This window comes from Miscanthus floridulus, chromosome 17 (genome assembly GCF_019320115.1).
Source record: "Miscanthus floridulus cultivar M001 chromosome 17, ASM1932011v1, whole genome shotgun sequence".
NCBI lineage: Eukaryota > Viridiplantae > Streptophyta > Magnoliopsida > Poales > Poaceae > Miscanthus > Miscanthus floridulus.
The window spans coordinates 2,086,644-2,107,314 of record NC_089596.1 but is presented as its reverse complement, the minus strand read 5'-3'; the positions used below and the strand labels follow the sequence as shown (position 1 = coordinate 2,107,314).

General features: G+C 46.8%; 3 protein-coding genes across 11 annotated transcripts; all 3 read left to right on the top strand.

The window, feature by feature from the left end:
• The first annotated feature begins 7,014 nt into the window (after nucleotides 1-7,014).
• Nucleotides 7,015-13,652, top strand: LOC136518796 (sucrose nonfermenting 4-like protein). The gene is made up of 13 exons (XM_066512479.1): nucleotides 7,015-7,689; nucleotides 8,442-8,529; nucleotides 8,988-9,173; nucleotides 9,366-9,500; nucleotides 9,581-9,640; nucleotides 10,222-10,311; nucleotides 10,898-11,029; nucleotides 11,781-11,922; nucleotides 12,018-12,191; nucleotides 12,381-12,444; nucleotides 12,535-12,604; nucleotides 13,038-13,155; nucleotides 13,257-13,652. Exons 1-13 carry the CDS (start codon nucleotides 7,556-7,558, stop codon nucleotides 13,349-13,351), a joined length of 1,488 nt encoding a protein of 495 aa, XP_066368576.1. The 5' UTR covers nucleotides 7,015-7,555; the 3' UTR covers nucleotides 13,352-13,652.
• A 432-nt stretch (nucleotides 13,653-14,084) lies between these two features.
• LOC136518797 (ribosome-binding factor PSRP1, chloroplastic) lies at nucleotides 14,085-15,395 on the top strand. Its single transcript, XM_066512480.1, has one exon. The coding sequence runs from the start codon at nucleotides 14,226-14,228 to the stop codon at nucleotides 15,171-15,173; it is 948 nt and encodes a 315-aa protein (XP_066368577.1). The 5' UTR covers nucleotides 14,085-14,225; the 3' UTR covers nucleotides 15,174-15,395.
• Nucleotides 15,396-16,569: 1,174 nt separating this feature from the next.
• Nucleotides 16,570-19,707, top strand: LOC136517911 (uncharacterized). Of its 9 annotated transcripts, none has more exons than XR_010774368.1 (5): nucleotides 16,570-17,238; nucleotides 17,375-17,484; nucleotides 18,077-18,198; nucleotides 18,276-18,707; nucleotides 19,404-19,707. XR_010774368.1 is itself a non-coding variant. In XM_066511565.1 (5 exons), the coding sequence occupies exons 2-4, from the start codon at nucleotides 17,052-17,054 to the stop codon at nucleotides 18,618-18,620; spliced, it is 354 nt and encodes a 117-aa protein (XP_066367662.1). In that variant the 5' UTR covers nucleotides 16,570-16,961; nucleotide 17,051; the 3' UTR covers nucleotides 18,621-18,707; nucleotides 19,404-19,707. The 9 variants fall into 9 exon arrangements, 4 of the variants coding, with proteins under 4 accessions (XP_066367662.1, XP_066367664.1, XP_066367661.1 ...); XR_010774370.1 differs by having other exon boundaries at nucleotides 16,570-17,252; nucleotides 18,576-18,707; XR_010774367.1 differs by having other exon boundaries at nucleotides 16,570-17,252.
• Nucleotides 19,708-20,671: the final 964 nt, after the last annotated feature.

Sequence of the window (20,671 nt, the reverse complement as noted above, 5' to 3'; positions counted from 1 at the left end):
TCATCTTCTTCTCCCAAGTACATGGTTGAAGTTGCGCCTGAAGTCTTGTGATTAGTACATGGTTGGAAGTAGAAACCCATGGTTGAAGTTGCGCGCGAGTGAGTAGAACAGGGAACATGATCTTGGTGCCCACTGAAGTTTACCATGAGCAATGGGTAAGTAGAACATGATCACACACGGACAACGATGGCGGAACACGAGACCACAACTTGCCGCATTGAGAGATGGTGATGGGTCACATGTCCTAAACTATTGATGGCCCTTAACTCAAATAATCCGACCATCATTTCTTGCTAAAATTGAGAATCACATGGCTTCCACCATAGCTATAGGCTTTTAATCTAATTGGTTTTCACAAGTTTTGTGTTCCTAAGTGCTTTGTTGGGAACCAAGGATCACTAAGAGATAAACTATGGCATATCTAGACAACTCCACATGATTCTAAGCAAGGAACAAAATGAGACATGTATATGGTTCAATACCTGCTCAAATCACATACTCCCTCTGTCCCAAAAAGGATGTAAATCTCGCTTTTCGAGGTAAGATTAATGTAGGTGTAAAATTACGCATTTGCCCCTTCTCTATCTTCTAGAAATGGTAGTCTTTTAGAATGTTCTTCTCATTGATGGTAGTTTTTAGTCATGTAGGGATATTTTTAATTAGTGGGTCCCATTGAAAAAGTTGACCTTAACTCTACAATTACATTCTTTATGAGGCAAGGTTTGAAATGCAGAATTACATTCTTTTTGGGATGGAGGGAGTATTTAAACCAACCACATCAAAGAGCTTGTCAATATGAATGCAATAGACATTGGATCACCTAATTCAGAGTTCAGACACAAATGTTATGCTTCCTAGAAGATGGTGGGTTGAAATGGGGATAACTAGGGTTAGGCGACCTACCAGTAAGCTTAATGGATCTTAACTTTGGTGTCAAGCCTCCTTAGTCATCCTAGAGCACAAGGTAAGTGGACCTCAAAGCATAGGCCCTAAGGGAAGGTCAACCAACCTCCCCCTAGGTTGCCTGATCCTACAGTTGGCCTAAATCTATTGATCTTTGGAGACATGCAAGGAGGCATAAAATGGAGCAATCCTATTCGTAGTTCATCCCATTGATTGAAGGGCCCACCATCTCTACTCCCCAAAACACTTGCACATCACATTACCACACTCTCTCCCTCTTAGGAAGGCTTGCCCCTTTGGGTGGGCACTTTCCACCCAATTACAAATTTCATCCTCGATAAATGCGGGCTCTTGTATGGTAACTCTTGTTCCTATGTTTAATTAAGCATTTTAGTTATTACTTAAGTTGTTTATGGGTTCCTCGTCTGCTGCATAGTTTATACTTTGCATAGGTACCTTGCTTTTGATATCAAGTAAGGTAGTAATCAACAGTGTACACATGGTATCTAGACTTGTGGTTACCTTGGTTTGCATTTAGTTCAATGGATAGTAGTGGTAGCCGACTGGTGGTGACAGTCATGTCTGGCCTACGTATTCCACCACCTTAGTACTGTTATGTAGGACTTAGGCTAGTTGCTCCCCTTCTCATCCCTTTTTATGTTTTTGCTTGTCCTAGTGCTCTAAGTAAACAAAGTGGATAGATTAAGTGCAAGTAAGGTCAGGGAAATTTTTAGGCAGAAGTATTGAGTGCTCTTGGTGAAGGATGTATCTTAAGAGAAGGGTCGACTTGGCCCCATAGGTTAGGGCTTGAGAGGTGGTAGGTGCGCATATTATATAGGACAAGAGGGGCTTCATAGGTAAAGGGCTTGGGTATAGTTCATGCTTGTATCTAGACTTGGGTGGAGCACAGAGGCTACTAGATGGTCCGAGCATCTCTGACTTAGGAAACTATGCTTCAATTGTGACCTCACGAATGGTCCACCTAGAAGGGATGTATAGTCCACCTGAATAAGTCCAAGGGACACTTAGGCTCAATTGATGGCTTATTAGATGGATCGTAAGGTGTCGCGGATGGTCCAATAGGACAAGGTCAAGGTGGAGCGAATTAGTTATGACTTTGTGTTGACTGGACAGATGGATCATGGGTTTTTTATGGATGGTCCACCTATGTAAGGCAGAGCACTACAGAGAAGGTGTGGCTCTGGTATGCTCACTCGGATTGTCCATGGGAACAGACAGACGGTCCATCGGAGGAAGACAGTGTAGATGATATTTAGGCGCACGTTTATGGGTAGCCCATGGTGGTTTATAGACAATCTGCTAGAGTAAGACTCTAGAGGTGCTCTGTTGTGTCTCTAGTGTGTATTGTCAGGCGGTCACCAAAGCAAGGATTTGTAGGATATTATGGTGACTAGATAATCTAGGCAGCATGCTAGATGTTCTACCTAAGCACTGCAAAAATCTTGTCGAGCTTATGTTAGGATCAAGGAGGCCAACTAGAGAGCGGGGTGAATAGTCATTTATAAAACTTAAGCGTTTAGGCTAGCCGGTTGAACAACAAATTAAACTAATGGCCTATCCACGACTACACCTCTCTATTTATGTTCACAAGCACCCTACAAAAGATACTAAACAATATAACTAGGGTGTCGAGATAGCTAACCTACACAAGTCTAGTCTGCAAGGTTACACAAACCTAAGCAACTAGAATACAAGCAAACACAAGGGAGCTCCTATAGACATACTAGTTATCAAAGGTAAACAATACCTACAAGCTACACTAGTAAGCACTACACTAGCACAACCACTCGGGCTACACAAGCACAAGAGCAACAACACTAGAAAAACATAATGCAAATAAAAGCTAGTGTTAGGGAGTCGCAAACCAAAAGTGAGACAAGATGACAGGGTGATTTTTGTTTGAGGTTTCGTGGCTTTCCAACCACTTACTCCCAGTTGAGGCGAGTACAAGGATGCACTCCTTCCGCTAGACTCCAAGCCAGCAAGCTCGGATCACCTTACAAGGTAAGCTCCAACATGAGCACTAGCCTCTTGAGTTGGACAATCCACTTGACACTCTTTGCCCCTCCTTCTACTAGAGTTGCTCTTTGTGATCTCCCACAGGACAAGCACAAGAGCCCCATACAAATCATTCTCTAGAGCTATCGTGTAATCTTCCCGTGGTGCTTCAATGGAGCCACTTGTCACCAAGCCACCTAGGAGGTAGCAACCTCTAAGAGTAACAAGCCCTCAAGCTTGCTCACTAGCCCCTAGTGCCAATAGATGCTCTCTCTATTAAACAAATGCACTAGAACTTCAATCTCACTTTTGCATTTACTTGGTGAGAGTATAACATATGTGTACATCCAAATGCTATCATGCTCATCAAGCTACTAATCTTGACCCCATAATATGACAAAAGATAAAAACAAAGATCTAAACACTATGTGAAGTGCCTCTAAGCACTAAATTTGCACTTGGTCCCTCTAGCGTTCCTGATCTCCACGATTATCCTTGTGTCCATGCTTGAAATCAACTCCGAAGCCAAGATCCTCCACATGTATGCACTGTGACTAACTCAATGTGATATGATTCATGCAAAACATATGTTAGTCACAAAGCACATGCACCCATCAAACGCCAAAATCCCAAATCTAAAACTAGGGTGGGTCTAGATGTGTTCAATAGCACCCCTTTTCCCCTAGCCCATCCTCTTGTCTATGGCTTCACACACAAACCTATATTGCCTTAGACCTAGCCACTTGCTAGGGTTGGTGAGTAGCGACTCGATGGAGATAGGAGACATTAGAGAGAGAGAGAGAGGGGATGTGTGAGCCATCAGGGAACTCCACATAAAAACAACATATCAGGTTCATAAACTCAGGGTCCCTCATGGACCTGCTTCCTAGCAAAAGCTTGGCCCAACAGATGACGTTGCGAATGACGTGCAACTCCTAGGCCGGCCGAAATACCTAATGATAGGCCAGAAGGGAGATCCAATCTCCGACTGGAAGGCCTGGCCGAGGAGGAACAATGCTCACTTCCGACTCTGGCCCGCCTCTCCGACCGAAAGACCTAGCCAAGGAGGAACGTCGCTCGCTTCTGACTCCAGCCCACCTCTCCAACCAGAAGGCCTGGCCAAGGAGGAACAACGCTCACTTCCGACTCTGGCCCACCTCTCCGATCAGAAGGCCTGGCCAAGGAGGAACAACGCTCGCTTCTAACTCTGACACACATCTCCAACCAAGGATGCGCCGAACCTCTACTTATAGCTCTTCTCCGACTAGCGCAGTCAGAGCCGACTGGGACCAACCGACTGGGGACGCCCGCTCGGTGAGAACTCATGAAATGGATGGAGCAAGTAAAGCAGGACGCTCAAGTCAAAAGCAATACCAAGGACCGTACCCTGTACACCTACAGGACAGTACCCTATACACCTACAGGACAGTACCCTGTACACCTGTAGGATAGTACCAACAGGACATGTCAGAAGGATGCCCTGCAACCTTCCAGATATGTTAGAACCCAAGCAGTGTTGTGGGTGCTAATGTTTTACCCTATAGTGTTATGGGCGCCATCAATTCCCATACCAGGCAAATATGGTAAAACCCCCACATGCCTTTGGGCATCGACAGTGTTGTGGGCGCCGTCATTTGCCATACATGGTGAATGCGGTAAAACCTCCCACATGCGTCTGACACAAACAGTATTATGGGCGCCTACCATCATCTTATACCCGACTATGTGGGCAATAAGACTTAGTAGCATACGTACTCTCTCTCTCGCTTGTAAGGCTGTCCCCTTCATCTATAAAAGGGGATGCACTCTCTCACAACAAGGGGATCCATTCACGATCAATTTCACAAACACAGAGCACTCACTTGAATACTTAGTGCACGTAGGAGCTCCCATCGCTCTCGGCCCTTTAGTCCGGAGTCCAACCAGACCTCTTGCAACCCCCATCTTTTCTCCCTCTTGTTTGTAACCCCACAGCAGACTTCGAGCACCTGAGCCCAGGAATAAAGTCACCGACCGACTCAAACTAGACATAGGGCACATTGCTTGAACCAGTATAAACCCGGTGTCATTGAGTGCTAGGCCACATCCGATCACAACGTACGACAAAACTACAAATATTTATGTGTTGGTCACTTTCTACACCGATAGTTAGCGACGTCCGTGGGGAAGACGCTGTACGTTCACGCTTTTGGTCATCGGATGGCCCACCTTTCCGCCATCTTCGCCGTGGCGGGCTCAAGCGATACGACTCACTTCGGCTCGCTGGAGTTTCCCGTGCTCCCACCTGTTGGGATGTGGGTTCCTCCTGTCTTCGAGCTGTCCTAGGCCTTCCTCTTCGGAAGCGTGGATTTCATCGCCGACCGGCTCGGCGTACTACACCTCCACGAGGAGGCACTTGTTCTAGTGCTCATCGGAGGAGGCGCGTCCTCCGTTGGCTCTGGGACTCCCGGCAACTTCTATGACGAGGCGCCTACGCTTCGCTCCGAGCCCACGCAGGGCTCAACCCAACTATGAGTAACGTACGCTTTGTTATTTACTCGCTCTTTACTGTCTTTCGCCGATTCTCCGGAGGGACCCCATTGTCTCTGCCGCGACCGCCATGCGACCGGTTCCCCTACGGCTAGAGCAGGCAAACCTATAAATATTTACGTGTTGGTCACTTTCTGCACCGACGCAACGGTTTCACTTAGCCAACAGAATGCCGATGTTTTTTATCTTCCTTGTTTAATAATAATTTAGCTATCTTTTCTTGCTTGCCGCTTGCATGTTCACCGCTTATGTGAGAAACTCTACACTTTTGTATTGAAAAGATGAATTTTGCGAGGTTTGCTAAATGCACAAGAAAAACACCTGTCTTGCCTCTAGAGAGTTGGTGGAGATAGAAGACATGAGAGAGAGAGAGAGGGGATGTGTGAGCCATTTGGGGACTCCACGTAAAGTAGCGATTTCACTTAGCCAACCATTTACCGATGTTTTTAGTTTCCTTGTTTAATTTAATATAATTTATCTTGCTTGTCACTTTCACGTTCACCGCTTATGTAAGAAACTTTGTATTTCTATTAAAAAAGAATTTTGTGTGCTTTGCTAAATGCACAAGAACACATGTCTTGCCTCTAGCGAGTCGGTGGAGATAGGACACATCAGAGAGAGGGGATGCGCGAGCCATCGGGGGACTCTCCATATAAAGTAGTGGTTTTCACGTAGCCAACTGTTTGCCAATGCTTCCGGCGTCCTTGTTTAATAATAATTTGGCTAGCTTTCTTTGCTTGCCGCTTGCACGTCCATCCCTTATGTGAGAAACTTTGCATTCTTTTTGTTGACAAATGAATTATCTGCTTTGCTAAATGGACAAAAAAAACAACCGTCTTGCCTCTAGCATGTCGGTGAAGATAGGAGACACATTTTTTGTGTTGACAAATGATTTTTGCATGCTTTGCTAAATGCACAAAGAAAACACCTGTCTCGCCTCTTGCTAGTAGCGAGTCGGTGGAGATGGGAGACATCTGAGAGAGGAGATGTGTGAGCCATCAGGGGACTCCACATAAAGTAGCGGTCTCTTGGTAGTAGCGAGTCGGTGGAGATAGAGAAGTGATGCGTGAACCATCCGGGGACTCCACGTAAAGTAGCGGCCTCTTGGTTGTAGCGAGAGTCGGTGGTGATAGAGAAGAGACGTGTGAGCCATCACCCATCGGGAGACTCCACATAAAGTAGCGGCGGCCTCTTGGTAGTAGTGAGTCGGTGGAGATAGAGAAGAGATGCGTGAGCCATCGGAGGACTCCACGTAAAGTAGCGGTTTCACACAGCCAATCGTTTGCCGTGTTTTTAGTTTTCTTGTTTAATAATAAATACCTAACTTTCACCGCTTATGTGAGGAACTCTGCTTTTTTGGGGGTTGAAAAATGAATTTTGCGTGCTTTGCTAAAAGAAAACACCTGTCTGTCCTCTTGGTGAGAAGTAACCTGAATATGCTGAGCCTGTGCATATTGCAGCAAGCAGAGTGAAGGCGTAGAAGATCCCGCGGGTGAGGAGGACTCGTTTTCAACCCTTGGAAGGGGAGGGAGCCGGGCCGAGAGACGGGAACGAGACGGACGGGGGCCGGCCCCTTTCCTTCTCTTGCCTGCCAGCCTTCTTCCCTGCCCTTGCCTTGCCCCCATCTCCTTTCCTCTCCTCCGTCTCGGCGTCTCCGTCTCCGTCTCCATCTCCATCTCCGCCTTCCCTCCTCGCCTAAGCCTAGCCCCCCCGCACGCCACGCCGCATTCGCATCTCCGGATCCCCATTCCCCGCCGCCGCCGCCGCCACCCACCCAGCCTCCCGCTTCGATCTCGCCCCGATTCCCCGCGCCCGCCCCCGCACCCGATTCGTCCCTGTCACGCGCGCGCGGGTGGGAAGACAGCGATGGCTCGTGGCGGGGGCCTCTCGCCCCGCCGCGGGTGACCTCTCCTCGCGCGGGGAGCCCTCCCGCGTGCCCACGCGGAGGATCCCGTCGCGGCTGGTGCCCCACCTCCTCCTCTCCTTCGCCTCTTCCCGTGCGCGCGCCCTCACTCCCTCGACTCTAGGGTTTGCTCCCTTCCTCACCACCCGATTTGATTTCGTCCCTTCCGGCTAGGCTGCTCCGTTTCTCTCCTCCTCCGCCATGTTCTCGCACGGCGCTGATTCCGCCCACGACGCCGGGGCCGTCGGCGTCAGCAGCGGCGGGGCCACCGTCCCCACCCGCTTCGTTTGGCCCTACGGTGGAAAGAGGGTCTTCGTCTCAGGCTCCTTTACCAGGTTGAGTTGAGTTGTTGCTTATTTATGTTTCAAATTCCCCACCGATTATCGTTGCCTGCTCTAGCAGTATGCCTGCATGCACTTATCTACTCGCGATTCCACCTGCTTACTAGTGTTACGTTAGTGGAGTAGTGTTATGTTAGTAGAGTAGATGCTCTTGCTTGTGCACAACTAGTTTGATGGCTGCCCCATCCATTGCCTCAAGTGTTGTTTGCTTCCCAATCGAATGAATCTGACCATATGTTGGCATTCCTCACTCTGTATAGCTGTATTCTTGGTGTCATCCTAAGATTTCTTCCTAGCTTTCCTGCAATTCATTGATGCATAGATTTATCCCTTTGCTCCCTTACTGGGTGCAGTGTATCCAGGGGCGGATCCAGGATAAGCTCCTCGGGGGGGCTAAATAATGAAGATTAGGGCTAGAGTTAAGAAAATAATGGTGATTTAGAGGCTAATGAACAGTATTTTGCATGTGATTTAAGGTTCCCGAGGGGGGCTGCAGCACGGGCAGCCCCCCCTGGATCCGCCACTGAGTGTATCTGTGATCTATCTGATGTCATGAATGATAGGGAACTATATAGCTTACTCAATCAATGCAGCTTCCCTTAAACAGGGGGCCATATCAGTTATTTATCCTTACGTGGTGAAGGCGGAATTGTTTGACTCTACTTCTCTCTGCCATTTGCTAACTCACAACGCCCTCTGAATTGTCGCTATGCTGCTGCACCTAACAGCTATAGCTTTTGTCGTAGGTGGTCGGAACATTTACCGATGTCTCCTGTCGAAGGATGCCCCACTGTATTTCAGGCTATTTGCAGCCTGTCTCCAGGGATTCACGAGGTTCCCCTTCTTTACCTCTGGCCACTTAACTGTTGTCGTGTTCCTGCTGTGATATTTACTGTTTGGATTATTATGACTTCATTCATGTTCTGGACTCCTCTGACCCCATCTATGTTTGTAACTTGCTTGTTGTAGTATTTTTTCTTAATTAATACACTGCGATTATTGTGCTCTTCCTTTTCATGGATTTCTCGTCTTTTTTTCTGATACATTAACATTACCAAATTCGGATGCAGTTTAAAGCTTTTCCATGTGTTCTCATGTAAAATTCTGTTTTTTATTAATAAATTGTGCATGCCATGCATGTGACATTGCACCTTTTTAGATAAGTCTTTGTAACTGCATTTGATTACCAATGCAAACTTATCTTTCTGCTCTCTATTTTTTATTAAAAAAAATAAAGTGTGCATGGCACCCTTGTGACCAGTGTGTAAAAGCTTCCTGATTTGTTATTGCAGTACAAGTTCTTTGTGGATGGGGAGTGGCGGCATGATGAGCGCCAACCTACTATATCTGGGGAGTTTGGTATAGTTAACACATTGTGCTTGACAAGGGAATTTAACCAAATAAATGCCTTATTGAGTCCAAGCACACCTGGAAGCAGGATGAACATGGATGTGGATAATGAAAATTTTCAACGTACGGTAAGGAAGTTCCATAATACTTGATCTATTAGTTCTGTTTGTTTGGTTTATATTTTTCTAAAGCATTTTATGCTGGACATACATAGCCTTCTTAGTGTTGTGATTTATATTTCTGTGGGTATAAACAATATTTTGGTTTTGTCTGAGAATCATAGGATAGCTTGACAATGATATCTTTTTCTTTATAATCAGGTTACGTTGTCGGATGGTACCGTTTCGGAAGGTACTCCGAGAGTTTCAGAGGCTGCAATACAAATCTCTAGGTGCCGTGTTTCTGAATATCTGAATTTGCATACATGCTATGATTTACTCCCGGATTCGGGCAAGGTATGTAAGCCGTGCATTCCATGGTTTTATTTTCAGTTTTAAGTTTTCTAATAAAATGATTAATATATTTTGAATTTCAGGTTATTGCTCTAGACATTAATTTACCTGTGAAGCAATCTTTTCATATTCTACATGAACAGGTATTGAGTCTTACCTGATCTGTCACTTCCATTATATCTTCTATTGACATTCATAAACTTGTGGGCAACCCCTGCTCCATACATGCATCTCAGCCCCAGGCAGGTTTGTCTGAAGGCAAACCAAACAGGCTCACAATGCTTAAGCTGCATGTTAGACTTCTTACTTCATATATTGCACATAGAGGTGCAGTATATTTAGCAATTTGTGATATATAGATGTATTATTTGGTTCCACAGAATTGAATGAAAATTCAAAATTACACTCGTAAAGTGCATATAGACGTACAATAATCTATGCAATAGTATGTACAAGTCAATACCATGAACATGTTGCAAAGCTAAGTGATTTCAATTATTGGTCTCTTTACTGCATTCTGTTTTCCTAGGTGAAAATTGTCCCAATGGTAGGGCATACATACAGGACACCTGCCATTTCTTGTTATGCATTCCAGCATTCTTATTATGGTTTATTCTTATCAAACTTGCAATGCTTTTTAGCTGTCACCATTTACCATTTTATGGCTTCCTTCATCAATATTTGCGTAATTTTGAATATGTTCATTTCATGGTTAAAATTGCAGGGGATTCCTGTAGCTCCTCTCTGGGACTCATTCAGAGGTCAATTTGTTGGTCTTCTGAGCCCATTGGATTTCATACTTATATTGCGGGAGGCAAGTTTTTTTTGCTCTGCTCTTTGCTATTAGTTTTCTTTAATTTCTTGTTACGTTGGTTTTCTTCTGTCATCCCTTCCCTCAACTAGATGTGGAATTGGGGAATTGCATAGCACTTCTCTCAGAGGATTTTGGTAGTAGTCTCAGTTAAACATTGGTTGGACAATGAAAACAAGTGATTTTGGCAACTTGAGTATGTGTTTCTCATTTTACGAGATGCTGGAATACTCAATTTCTGTGCTGTGTCAACTGGTTGTCATCATACTGATGCTAGTTGAATTTTTCTATATCTAAAATGGTCAGTACTAGTTCTAAAATATGAAACTAATATAGTGAAAATTGTGGAATCATTGTTAGGAGGATTTTGGAGAACAAAATTCAATGTACTCCTAGAACGGAGATATAAATGACTAGCGTATTAATCAGTGTCACTATTTCGTTGTGTGTTGTAAACCGAAAGTACGATAGTATGTGATGGATATGGTGTATCTGTAAAGAAATATATATGGTTGAGCTTTATGTGGGCTTATCTTTGGATGTTATTTTGGTTGAATTGTTTTATAAAATTATCATGCTTCTGCTGCAGCTAGAAACTCATGGCTCGAACTTGACAGAAGAGCAGCTTGAAACACATACTATATCTGCATGGAAAGAGGCTAAGCGGCAAACTTATGGAAGAAATGATGGTCAGTGGCGATCACATCAGCATCTAGTGCATGTAAGTGGTGCCTTGTTTATGTTTGGAAAGTGAATATGAATCTCATACTGTTTGAATATAGTGTTTTTATGTTGAATTGATATTTATCATAAAATTGATGATCGAACCTTCGTACTATATCAGGATGAAACTATGGTACTTGATTCTGAATTGTTGGAAGGTCACATTTGTTTTAGTGGCTGAGAGTACAGTTTGGCCTAGCTACTTGGTTTCTGTGCTGGAGAATGGGTGCTGTGGCTCATTCATTTCAGGTGGAGGGTGGTGGTACCGATGTTGGCTAATAGCTAGATTGGCCCCTGTTGTTAAATCTAGCAGTAGGTTTGCTGGAAGCACCCGCTGCAGTTTGAGTGTAGAGCAGCTGGTGGTGAGTAGGCATTAGTGGGTGTGAAAGGAGCAGCAGTGCAGGAGATCAGGAGTAGATGGTGCAGGAAGGGTCCATTGATCAGGTAGGGTAATATAGGACAGCAAAGGATGTGGGGTGTTGCTTCGGGTTGAGTGTTAAGGGGAGCAGTGGGCTGTGTAGGGCCAGAGTTCTTCCTTTTCTGAATTCCATAGTTTATGCTTGCTCATATCGATGAGAATTACAGGGCTCTTTAACATAATATGTGTTTCCATGGTTGTGAAATATGAGGATGTGAATTGCCTTCAAACTTTTAGTGTTTTTTCTTTTCTTTTCCTTGCATTTGAAGCTCAGTTTTATTTTTATTTTTTTATTTGCCAATTCTCTAATACTCTTTCGTCTCTTGTGTAGGCCACCCCTTATGAATCCTTGAGGGACATTGCAGTAAAGCTTTTGCAAAATGGCATTTCTACAGTGCCAGTTATTTATTCATCATCGGATGGATCATTCCCGCAGTTGTTGCATCTTGCATCCCTTTCTGGAATTTTGACATGTAAGTTCTCCCCATGCGAAAAATGAAGCATTTTATGCAATGATGAGTAACTTGTTACAAGATATCTTAAGACAGTTTACCTGTATACTTTTCAGGTATTTGTAGATATTTCAAAAACTCGACTGGTAATTTGCCTATTCTGAACCAACCAGTGTGCTCCATTCCGCTGGGTTCCTGGGTTCCGAAAATTGGTGATCCTAACAGTCGTCCATTGGCTATGTTGCGACCTAATGCATCACTTAGCTCTGCCCTTAACATGTTGGTTCAAGGTATGTTCTTTGCTCGTTTTCCTGGAACTGAAAACTACAATTTGGAAATGCACAAGTCATTAGTGCTCCTGCTTGCATTTCCCATGGCAGCTCTTGTTTATCAACTGAAGTTCAACACCATTTCCACTAGAAACTATTGGCTCTATTATGTAACTAATTTCTTAAGCTTGTACTCACTGTTGTATGTAGCTGGAGTAAGCTCAATACCAATCGTGGATGAAAATGACGCCCTGCTTGACACTTACTCTAGAAGGTACACCATTCTGACCTGCAGATGCCTGCTGTATTTGGCTGTGTTTCTTATATTTTTCCCATGTATTTATCTATGCATTTCACGTTGCAGTGACATCACAGCCCTAGCAAAAGACAAGGTCTACACACATGTTCGGCTGGATGAGATGACCATTCATCAGGTATGCTAATAAATGCCACACACATCTCGATTAAATCTTTTGGTTGAAAGCCTGAAACAACTCGTTTGGGCTAGCTGACCTTGTTTAACTTAACTATATATGGTGATTTGGTTAGAGGAACTGTTACGGGAAGAGTTGGGAATTTGGAAATCGGAAATTAATGCATTATCTCGCTGCTATTTATTTCTGAATAAGTGCACATTCTCTGTAAGCAGTTTGGAAAATAGCTTGGGGGTGTTTAACTTTGTTTTTTCGGTAATAAGAGCCAATGCTGATAAGATTTAAGCAGGGTGGAAGTTCTATCCTACAGAATAGGGAAAGGAAGATCAAGGACTAGAAGTGGCTGTGCTGTGTAATTTCAAAACGGGGCTGTCCCATGAATTATGTATATGTTTTGGTTTTGGGCTTGAAACTGTTGTGTTGTGATTTTCAGGCTTTGCAGCTTGGACAAGATGCCAATACACCTTTTGGATTTTTTAACGGTCAGAGATGCCAGATGTGCCTCCGATCTGATCCTTTGCTGAAGGTGATGGAGCGACTGGCTAATCCTGGTGAGTCCGCTGGAACCTGGAGGCTGCTGGTGTTGCTGCCCTCTGAACCTGAACCTGAACCAGAAGGAAAATGTCTTACGTTTTTGGTATTTTGTTGCTAGGGGTGCGGCGGGTGTTCATTGTGGAAGCTGGGAGCAAACGTGTGGAGGGCATTATATCACTGAGTGATATTTTCAAGTTCTTGCTGAGCTTGTGAGAAGAGAGAAGAGGAGCATGGACATTTGTTTGTGACAAGTGACTGGAGTTTTAACAGTAGCAAACAGCAGGGTATGTGAAGCAAGCCGCCATGGATCTCTAACTCTGGCACTCTCCCTCTCTCTGGCCTTTGGGCAAGTAAGGCAGGATTGAAGGTGGCGGGCTTGTCTTTGCGGATAATGGCTGTCCGGGTTCATGGTCTGTAAAGTTCCTTTTTTTTTGTTTTTCGTTTTAACCATTTTGTGCCTCCCGTTGTGTTACCAAAGTATCTGGTGATTTTTATTTATTGGATTGTTTCCTTGCGTGGCTTTGTCGCTGAGAGGACCGACCGCCGGAGCTCCCAAGGAGACAAACTCTTACATACACTAGATGTTGCATTCTAGTTTTAGGGAGGGGACATGGTATTGCTTTCGCGGGGGCATTTTTCATGTAGTGTATCTATTAAGATAGACCGTGTGTGTTGGTTTTGCTGGGCAAGCGTTACCATCAGAGCGATCAATCCTGATGCCTGGGTGGATGTTTTGTATTTAATTGATTACTAATAAATAGGTTGGGGCGTATCTTTTTCATCGCTGGTACGGTTGCATTCTGGTGAGAATGTGGATCGGGCGACGGGCACGGAGGGATATGCATCCGTTCCCACTTCCCACTTTACATTACGCGGCGGGCGGGCTGGCCAGTTGGCCGTCGTGTTCGTCCGGTAGTAAGAAAAATCTAGAGGGTGAAGTGGATAGGATAGGGCCAATCCACATCTCAGTCCTCCTTCCTTTGCCTTCCCTTCCCCAAATCCCCCCTTGTGTAGAAGATTCAGTGCACTCGCTAGGAATCCTCATCCTCCTTCCGTCCGTCCGTTCAAGAAAGAGAAGAGAGCAACCATGGCGGCCGCCGTGGCAACCGCAATGTCCCCCTCCCCCTCGGCCGCAATCGCTCGCCACAGCCATCCTCGCTGCTGTGCTGCTGCTTCGGTGGCCCTCCGCTCGGGCTTCCTGGGCCGCGGGCTGGCCGCGGTGCCGGTGGCCGTGGACGACCCCCGCTGCCGCCGCCGTGGACTGCCCGTGTCGGTGCGGATGGCCTGGGACGGGCCCCTCTCGTCGGTGCGCCTCATCATGCAGGGCAGGAACGTGAAGCTGAGCGACAAGCTCAAGGAGCACATCGAGGAGAAGGTGGGTCGGGCGGTGTCCAAGCACTGCCACCTGGTCCGGGAGGTGGACGTGCGCCTGTCCGCGCGCGGCGGCGAGCTCGGGCGGGGCCCCAAGACGTCGCGCTGCGAGATCACGCTCTTCAGCAAGCGCCACGGCGTCCTGCGCGCCGAGGAGGACGCCGAGTCCACCTACGCCAGCATCGACCTCGCCGCCGCCATCATCAAGCGCAAGCTCCGCAAGATCAAGGAGAAGGAGACGGAGGTGCGGCGCGACGGTGACGGCGACGGCTGGGACGAGGTCCCGCTCCCGCCGGCCGACCTGCTGCTCGTGACCGACGCCGCCGCCGCCGACGCCGATCTTGCGGCGGCCGTGGGCGCGGAGGACGAGCAGACGGTGGTCGCCAAGGTGGTGCGCACCAAGGTGTTCGAGATGCCGCCGCTGACGGTGGAGGAGGCGCTGGAGCAGCTGGAGAACGTGGGCCACAACTTCTACTGCTTCAGGGACGAGGCAACGGGCGAGGTCAACATCGTCTACCGCAGGAAAGAAGGCGGCTACGGCCTCATCATCCCCAAGGAGGACGGCAACGTCGACAAGAAGGACACTGTTGGCGTTGCGCCGCCACCAGCCGCCGCTGCTCCGGAGCCGTCCTACGCCGTGCACACCGCCGCCGACAACAATTGAACTGATCCATCCAACAACTAGCCAAGGGGAAAAAAGAGAGCATCTTTTGCTTGCTTGGTACTGTATGTAAAACAAACTCCACCTAGAACTCGTCGACATCTCCTCTCCATCAGTTTCAGTTTGATGCATTGGCATATGGCTGTCTGTATCCGTGTGTCTGTGTTTGTGTCACACACACACTACTCGCACACGGCTCAAGTTAACTCTCCTTCATTCATTTCATACTCTGTTGTACTCATGCTATGTCTCCAACAAAGGAGACCTAAATACGATACCCATTCACGATTTTGGGTTATACACAGTAAAAGGTCACGCATCTGTAACTTAGCTCTCTCCAATAGCGACGCAAAAGGCAGAGCCCATCCGAAGCGGAGGATGACCGCACGGTCGAGGACGCCGACGAGCTGACTGCCTCGCCCGCCGTGGCCTCGACGTTCATCCGCGCCACGGCCTCCCACACGGGCGCCTCCACCTCGTGGAAGTAGGCGGTGCACGGGTACGTCACGCCGGCGTTGTTGACGAGGACGCCCACATCACGGCCCTCCACGGCGGCCGCCACCCTCGCCACCCCGCGCCGCGCGTCGTCCCCGGTGACGACGAGGTCGGACGCCACGCTCTACACCTTGCACGACAGCGACGGCGCGGCGGCCAGGACCTCCTTGGGTAATGATGTGAAGTAGAGGAGGAGGGCAGAAGGGAAGATGCAGACCGGAGGGGAAGGGATGGAGCAGGGCAGAGCACGGCGACGGCGGCAGCCTCGACGCTCGGCTCCGGTGGTGCTTCAACGCGGCGGCTTCGGGTGGAGCCGGCCTGGCAGTGGCGGGTGACGGGCCGGCTGCGGTTTCGTCTCTAGCAGGCCAAGACGGAGCTCCGGTGCGGGCGCCTGTGGCTGAAGCAGTGCATCTCCGAGCAGAGCATGACGGCGTCGGCGGCGCTCAGCCCGGTTCGGCAAGTACGCGCGCGAGCTTGAGCTCGAGTTCCCCAATGGCGGCAGCGGCCCAAGGCTACGCGGGCTCAGCTTGTGCTGCACAGCGAGCAGCGGACCGAGGTGGTGCTCCCAGGCGTCGGCCGTGTGTGCCGAGAGGGAAGGAAAGCTCGGCCATTCCTTGCTTCCGCGGGCGAGCTCCACCGTCGAAGATTTGCGTAGCGAGGAGAGATGCGACGTTATTTTTTGCGTTTCCTTCGGCCTGGTACCCAGAATGCGTCTTGTGGTTGGGTCAACTGTTGAAGCCGATATCTGATAGGCAAATCCACTGTGAGCGACTTATTTTTTTGGTTTGGATAGCCCTGTCGGAGTCGGTCTCAGTAGCAATTGACGAACTGCCTTTTATATATATATATATATATATATATATATATATATATATATATATATATATATATATATATATATATATATATTAATCTGTACCTGCCGTGAGCTTGGTGCCAATGCCAACACAGCCATTACGGATGCATCGACTAGTACCGATGAGGCGATGATGAGACGTGGAGTTTCGTAGCATTAGTTGACCAGTATTTTTCTTTTTATCTCTACCACTAAAATATTCCTAAGAGAATCGTTGACAGGCGTGCGAAAAATCGCTCGCGTCTGCGCTTGCCCGGCGCGCCTTCGCTAGCTCGCATGGGCGGCGGGTGCCACCCGAGGTGATCCCCGTCGCCACCGCGCCTGCTCGCTCCTCGCGCGGTGGATTTGGTCTTCCTCCGACGTCGCCCTCGCCCTCGCCCGCCCGCCTCGATCGCCGTCGCGAGCCGCGGCCACACTCGCCCACCGCACGTGTGATCCAGGTGAGTCTTGCGGCTGTCTGCTGACCCCTCTCCCTGTATCTCCTTCTCGGATTCCACCTACGCTGGCTCTGCTGCCGCTGCTCTACCAGGATGCACGAACTCCAAATCTTCTCCCCGCTGCCCCTCTCGCCGGCGACGGCCGAGCCCTTTTGGGGATTCAGCATTCGACTTGATCCCACTGGTGCCCCCGCCGCCTCCCACGGGGCGGGCCGCGCCGCGGCGCGCGTGCAGGCCAAGATGCGGAAGAGGACGGAGAGTGTCGTCGTCTCCTACTTCGGTACTTCCTCACGCGTGAGCACGCCTCCTCTCTGCTTCCTTATCTCATTTGCGACCGAATTGTTTTTATCCCCGCAATACAAAGATCGGTTCGGTAGCGTTTACCTTGCCGTTTCGTGTTTATCTGTGGAACACAGCATAGGTGTGGGAGACTTTGGGTAACTGCTGCTATAATGCTGGGATTGCGATGTGATTTGATGGCTCATGCGTCACGAACTTGAGACCTTTGTTACCAGGGCAGCTTGAGGTTGTAGTCACACCATCTTATAGCTCCTGAATCTATCCAGTAGTGACCTGTAATGCCTGTTACGTTGCATTTTTTTTTTTGGCTGTTAGCTACTGCTTTACTGCCTGCATTCTATTTAGTAATAGTACTACTACTATTAGGTTACAGTTACTAAGAAAGCCTGCTGGATTTGCTTGAAATGCTGAAAAAAATCCAAATTTTGGGATCCTTAATTTTATTTTAGGAACTTTTGCGTGCATTATTTATGAAACTGCTGGAGATAGGAAGTGTAAGCTAGGGCTTCCTGAGATTATCTTTGTGAGAATTTCATTGTGGTGGATGGTCTGATGCAAAAGATAGATATTTTAGCAATTAAAATGTTCTGTATGTAGCAGAGGTTTTGGCATTAACTCATGGATAAGCTTGAAAAGAGAGAGTGATGTTCATTTTGCTCTGAGGCGAGGTACAGTTTGAGTGAAAATTTTCAAACCATAATCACTCAGGTGTCAAATTTTGAAATTTTCCTGTACACTGAGGTTGAAGATGTGTTTTTGTGTTACACATTTCTATACTATTTACCTGTAGTGTGACGTCTAGGGAACTGCTCTTGCAGCATCAACCTTGACGGCGGTACTGCGCTGCACATTGCTGCCTGTGAGGGCCACCGCGACAGTGTCAGAGTGGCTGCTCAACTGGAAGACCAACATTGCCGTGCACGACCGCTGGGGAAGCACGGTGAGCCCCCATCCGACTTTCCTTCCTATGAATTTTGCGTTGTCAAATCATGATCTCATTCGCTTCTCCGATCATAGGGGGTAGCTGATGCCGATTTTTAAGGCCACTCGAAGATCTATGATGTATGATCTCTTTAAAATTCATGGTGCAAGGATATATTGCAGATGCAGTTCTAGCATATATAAAATTAGAAAACTAATGAAGACATTCAAAAGTTTGGTAGTGTTATAGCACTGGGCCAGCTCATCCACCTGGTGCTTAATAGAAAGGTGTCTCTTACGGTTTTCTTGTTCAGTTGCATTTATTTAGCACTCTCCCTTTGTCACTGAATGCCAGAGCTCCTGCTTTCCATTTTAACCTTCTTCCATGTGGTACAGAGTCTTGCCGCTATGTTCACAATTCAACCCTTGCTGTTGGGCTGAAATTACGTGCAATGTCGATATGACATTTCAGTTTACAATGGTTGTTGTTGGGCTGAAGGCGAGGATCCTATAACTCTAGAAAAGAAGGTTAGTGGTCTACATATGCTGATATGCATCTGCATTACCAAAGGAAAAGAGCTCTTGAGTACGTTTAGCTCACAGGTGTATGGGGGGAAGGTGGGGATGAAACCTTAATCTCGCTAGTCTTTGATTGTACATAAACTTTCTTTCCCTATCTTAATTGAAAGGCAGAGCTCCTGCCATTACGTTCAAAAAAAAAAAAAAATGCATCTGCATTATTCAGTATCAGCATTATTGGGTTCACTAGATCTTGGTAGATTTGTTAGCGTAGCTCTTTGTTTGCTGGTTCCCAATATTTATAGCCGGTGAAATTTGTGCCTGCTAAAAGGGAAAGGTTTCGATTCATCAACTGCCAACTGTGCCTCTTTCAATACTATCATGTAACTTTAGTGGAGAAGCAATAAAATAGAGTAAAAGGTACCAGACAAATATGATTTTGTCAGGTAACCTCCAATTTGTGCATATTAAGCAAGTGAGATCAACATCAACTATTCATTTTTCTGGAAAATAGTGCCTTCAAAACCATACTGAATTTTCTGGAAAATAGTGCCTTCAAATTGTATATATGATCATTCTTCAAAACCCCATTGATTCTTTTGGCTGGCTTCACCCCCGAGAAAGGGTGTATGCTTCTAACCTACACGACTCATCAAATTCTGTCAAAATATTTGCATAACTCTAAACTGTTTATTTGATTTCTAGGTGATTTTGGTTGTTGGTGATGACACCCATCATATCTCTAGAGGGATCTTGTTTGACAAAGCAATACAAAGAATTGGGCAGCGATTGCAGGATCAAGGTCGAAGTTCATAGACGGCTTTTGGTTGCTTCTTCCCTTCTCCTATGCCGGCAGCGACGCTTCTATTTCTTTCCAGTCCAATGCAATCCAATCCAATCTACAAGCCCGTGGGCCATGCCACTTCATCCATGGCCGGCTGCGCACTTTGGTTCATTCGGTAACGGCCCGACTCTAGACATGCAGTTGGATCAGACCGGACTAGGCTGGGCCGGGCTGGTTTATACCCAACAACCCTAGCTAGGTGGGAATTTTCTTTTTAACCTTTCTTTTTAATAATAAATATAAATATTTTAATATTAGCTTGATCTAACCAGTATTCTTGCTGGCTGCCGACGGCCAGGCCACCGGACCTGCTGCGCCTAGCTAGAGCGATAAGGACTAGTACACAGGTCGCGCCAGACCTCCTGGATCTCTCTTCCCTTCCTTTTAATTTGCTTTCAAATTTGTATGGCTACCCACCAGGCTCTTGACCGTACCATAGGTAGCTTTCACGGCAAACATATGATGATGATGCAGGCAAAAGAAGAAAGTAGAGTAGTGAAGATCGAGAACGTACGTGTTCGAAGTAACGCACAACCGGCGTCTTCATTCTTGTTGGGAGACGGCGTTTATGGCCCCATTCGCTTTGCTGAAAAAACATTGTTCCGGTTGATTTGTTGTAAGAGAAAAACACTGTTCTGGCTGAAAAAAAATAAGCTGAAAAATACAGATTATAAGACAAACGAACATGACCTCGCTCGCCGTATCTCTGCAGGTTGCGCTGCAGCCCACAGAAGACTACTATACATCATCGTCGTCGTGCCTGTGTTTTCCATGCATCCCTGTTCAACATAAGGGCAGGAAAGTAGCTAGTTCTTGCTGTCTTCGTCAGGCCGGGGCTCCGGGAGGCGGGAATATTCCACAAGGCGCAGTCGGGAATTCCACACCTCTCCCTGAACCAAAGAGTGCAATTCTCGTTTTTTTTTTCTTCGAGAAGTCAAGTATTTTCAACTTTGACTGAATCTATTCAAAAAAAAATACTAACATTTTTTTAATACAAAATAAGTACCGTTAGATTAATTATAGAATATATTTTTATAACAAATTTACTTGGTGACATAAATGTTAACAGTATTTACTATAAACTTGAGCGGTACGGATTTGATTTGTTGGGAGTGTCGTTACGTTGGTG

Coding starts and splice junctions, on each gene's coding strand:
- LOC136518796 (XM_066512479.1), top strand. CDS start 7,556: ATGTTCTCGCACGGCGCTGATTCCGCCCACGACGCCGGGGCCGTCGGC. Junction 7,690..8,441: donor GTCTCAGGCTCCTTTACCAG/GTTGAGTTGAGT, acceptor CTTTTGTCGTAG/GTGGTCGGAACATTTACCGA. Junction 12,192..12,380: donor CCTTAACATGTTGGTTCAAG/GTATGTTCTTTG, acceptor TGTTGTATGTAG/CTGGAGTAAGCTCAATACCA.
- LOC136518797 (XM_066512480.1), top strand. CDS start 14,226: ATGGCGGCCGCCGTGGCAACCGCAATGTCCCCCTCCCCCTCGGCCGCA.
- LOC136517911 (XM_066511565.1), top strand. CDS start 17,052: ATGCACGAACTCCAAATCTTCTCCCCGCTGCCCCTCTCGCCGGCGACG. Junction 17,239..18,076: donor TGTCGTCGTCTCCTACTTCG/GTACTTCCTCAC, acceptor CTGCTCTTGCAG/CATCAACCTTGACGGCGGTA. Junction 18,199..18,575: donor ACGACCGCTGGGGAAGCACG/GTGAGCCCCCAT, acceptor CATGTGGTACAG/AGTCTTGCCGCTATGTTCAC.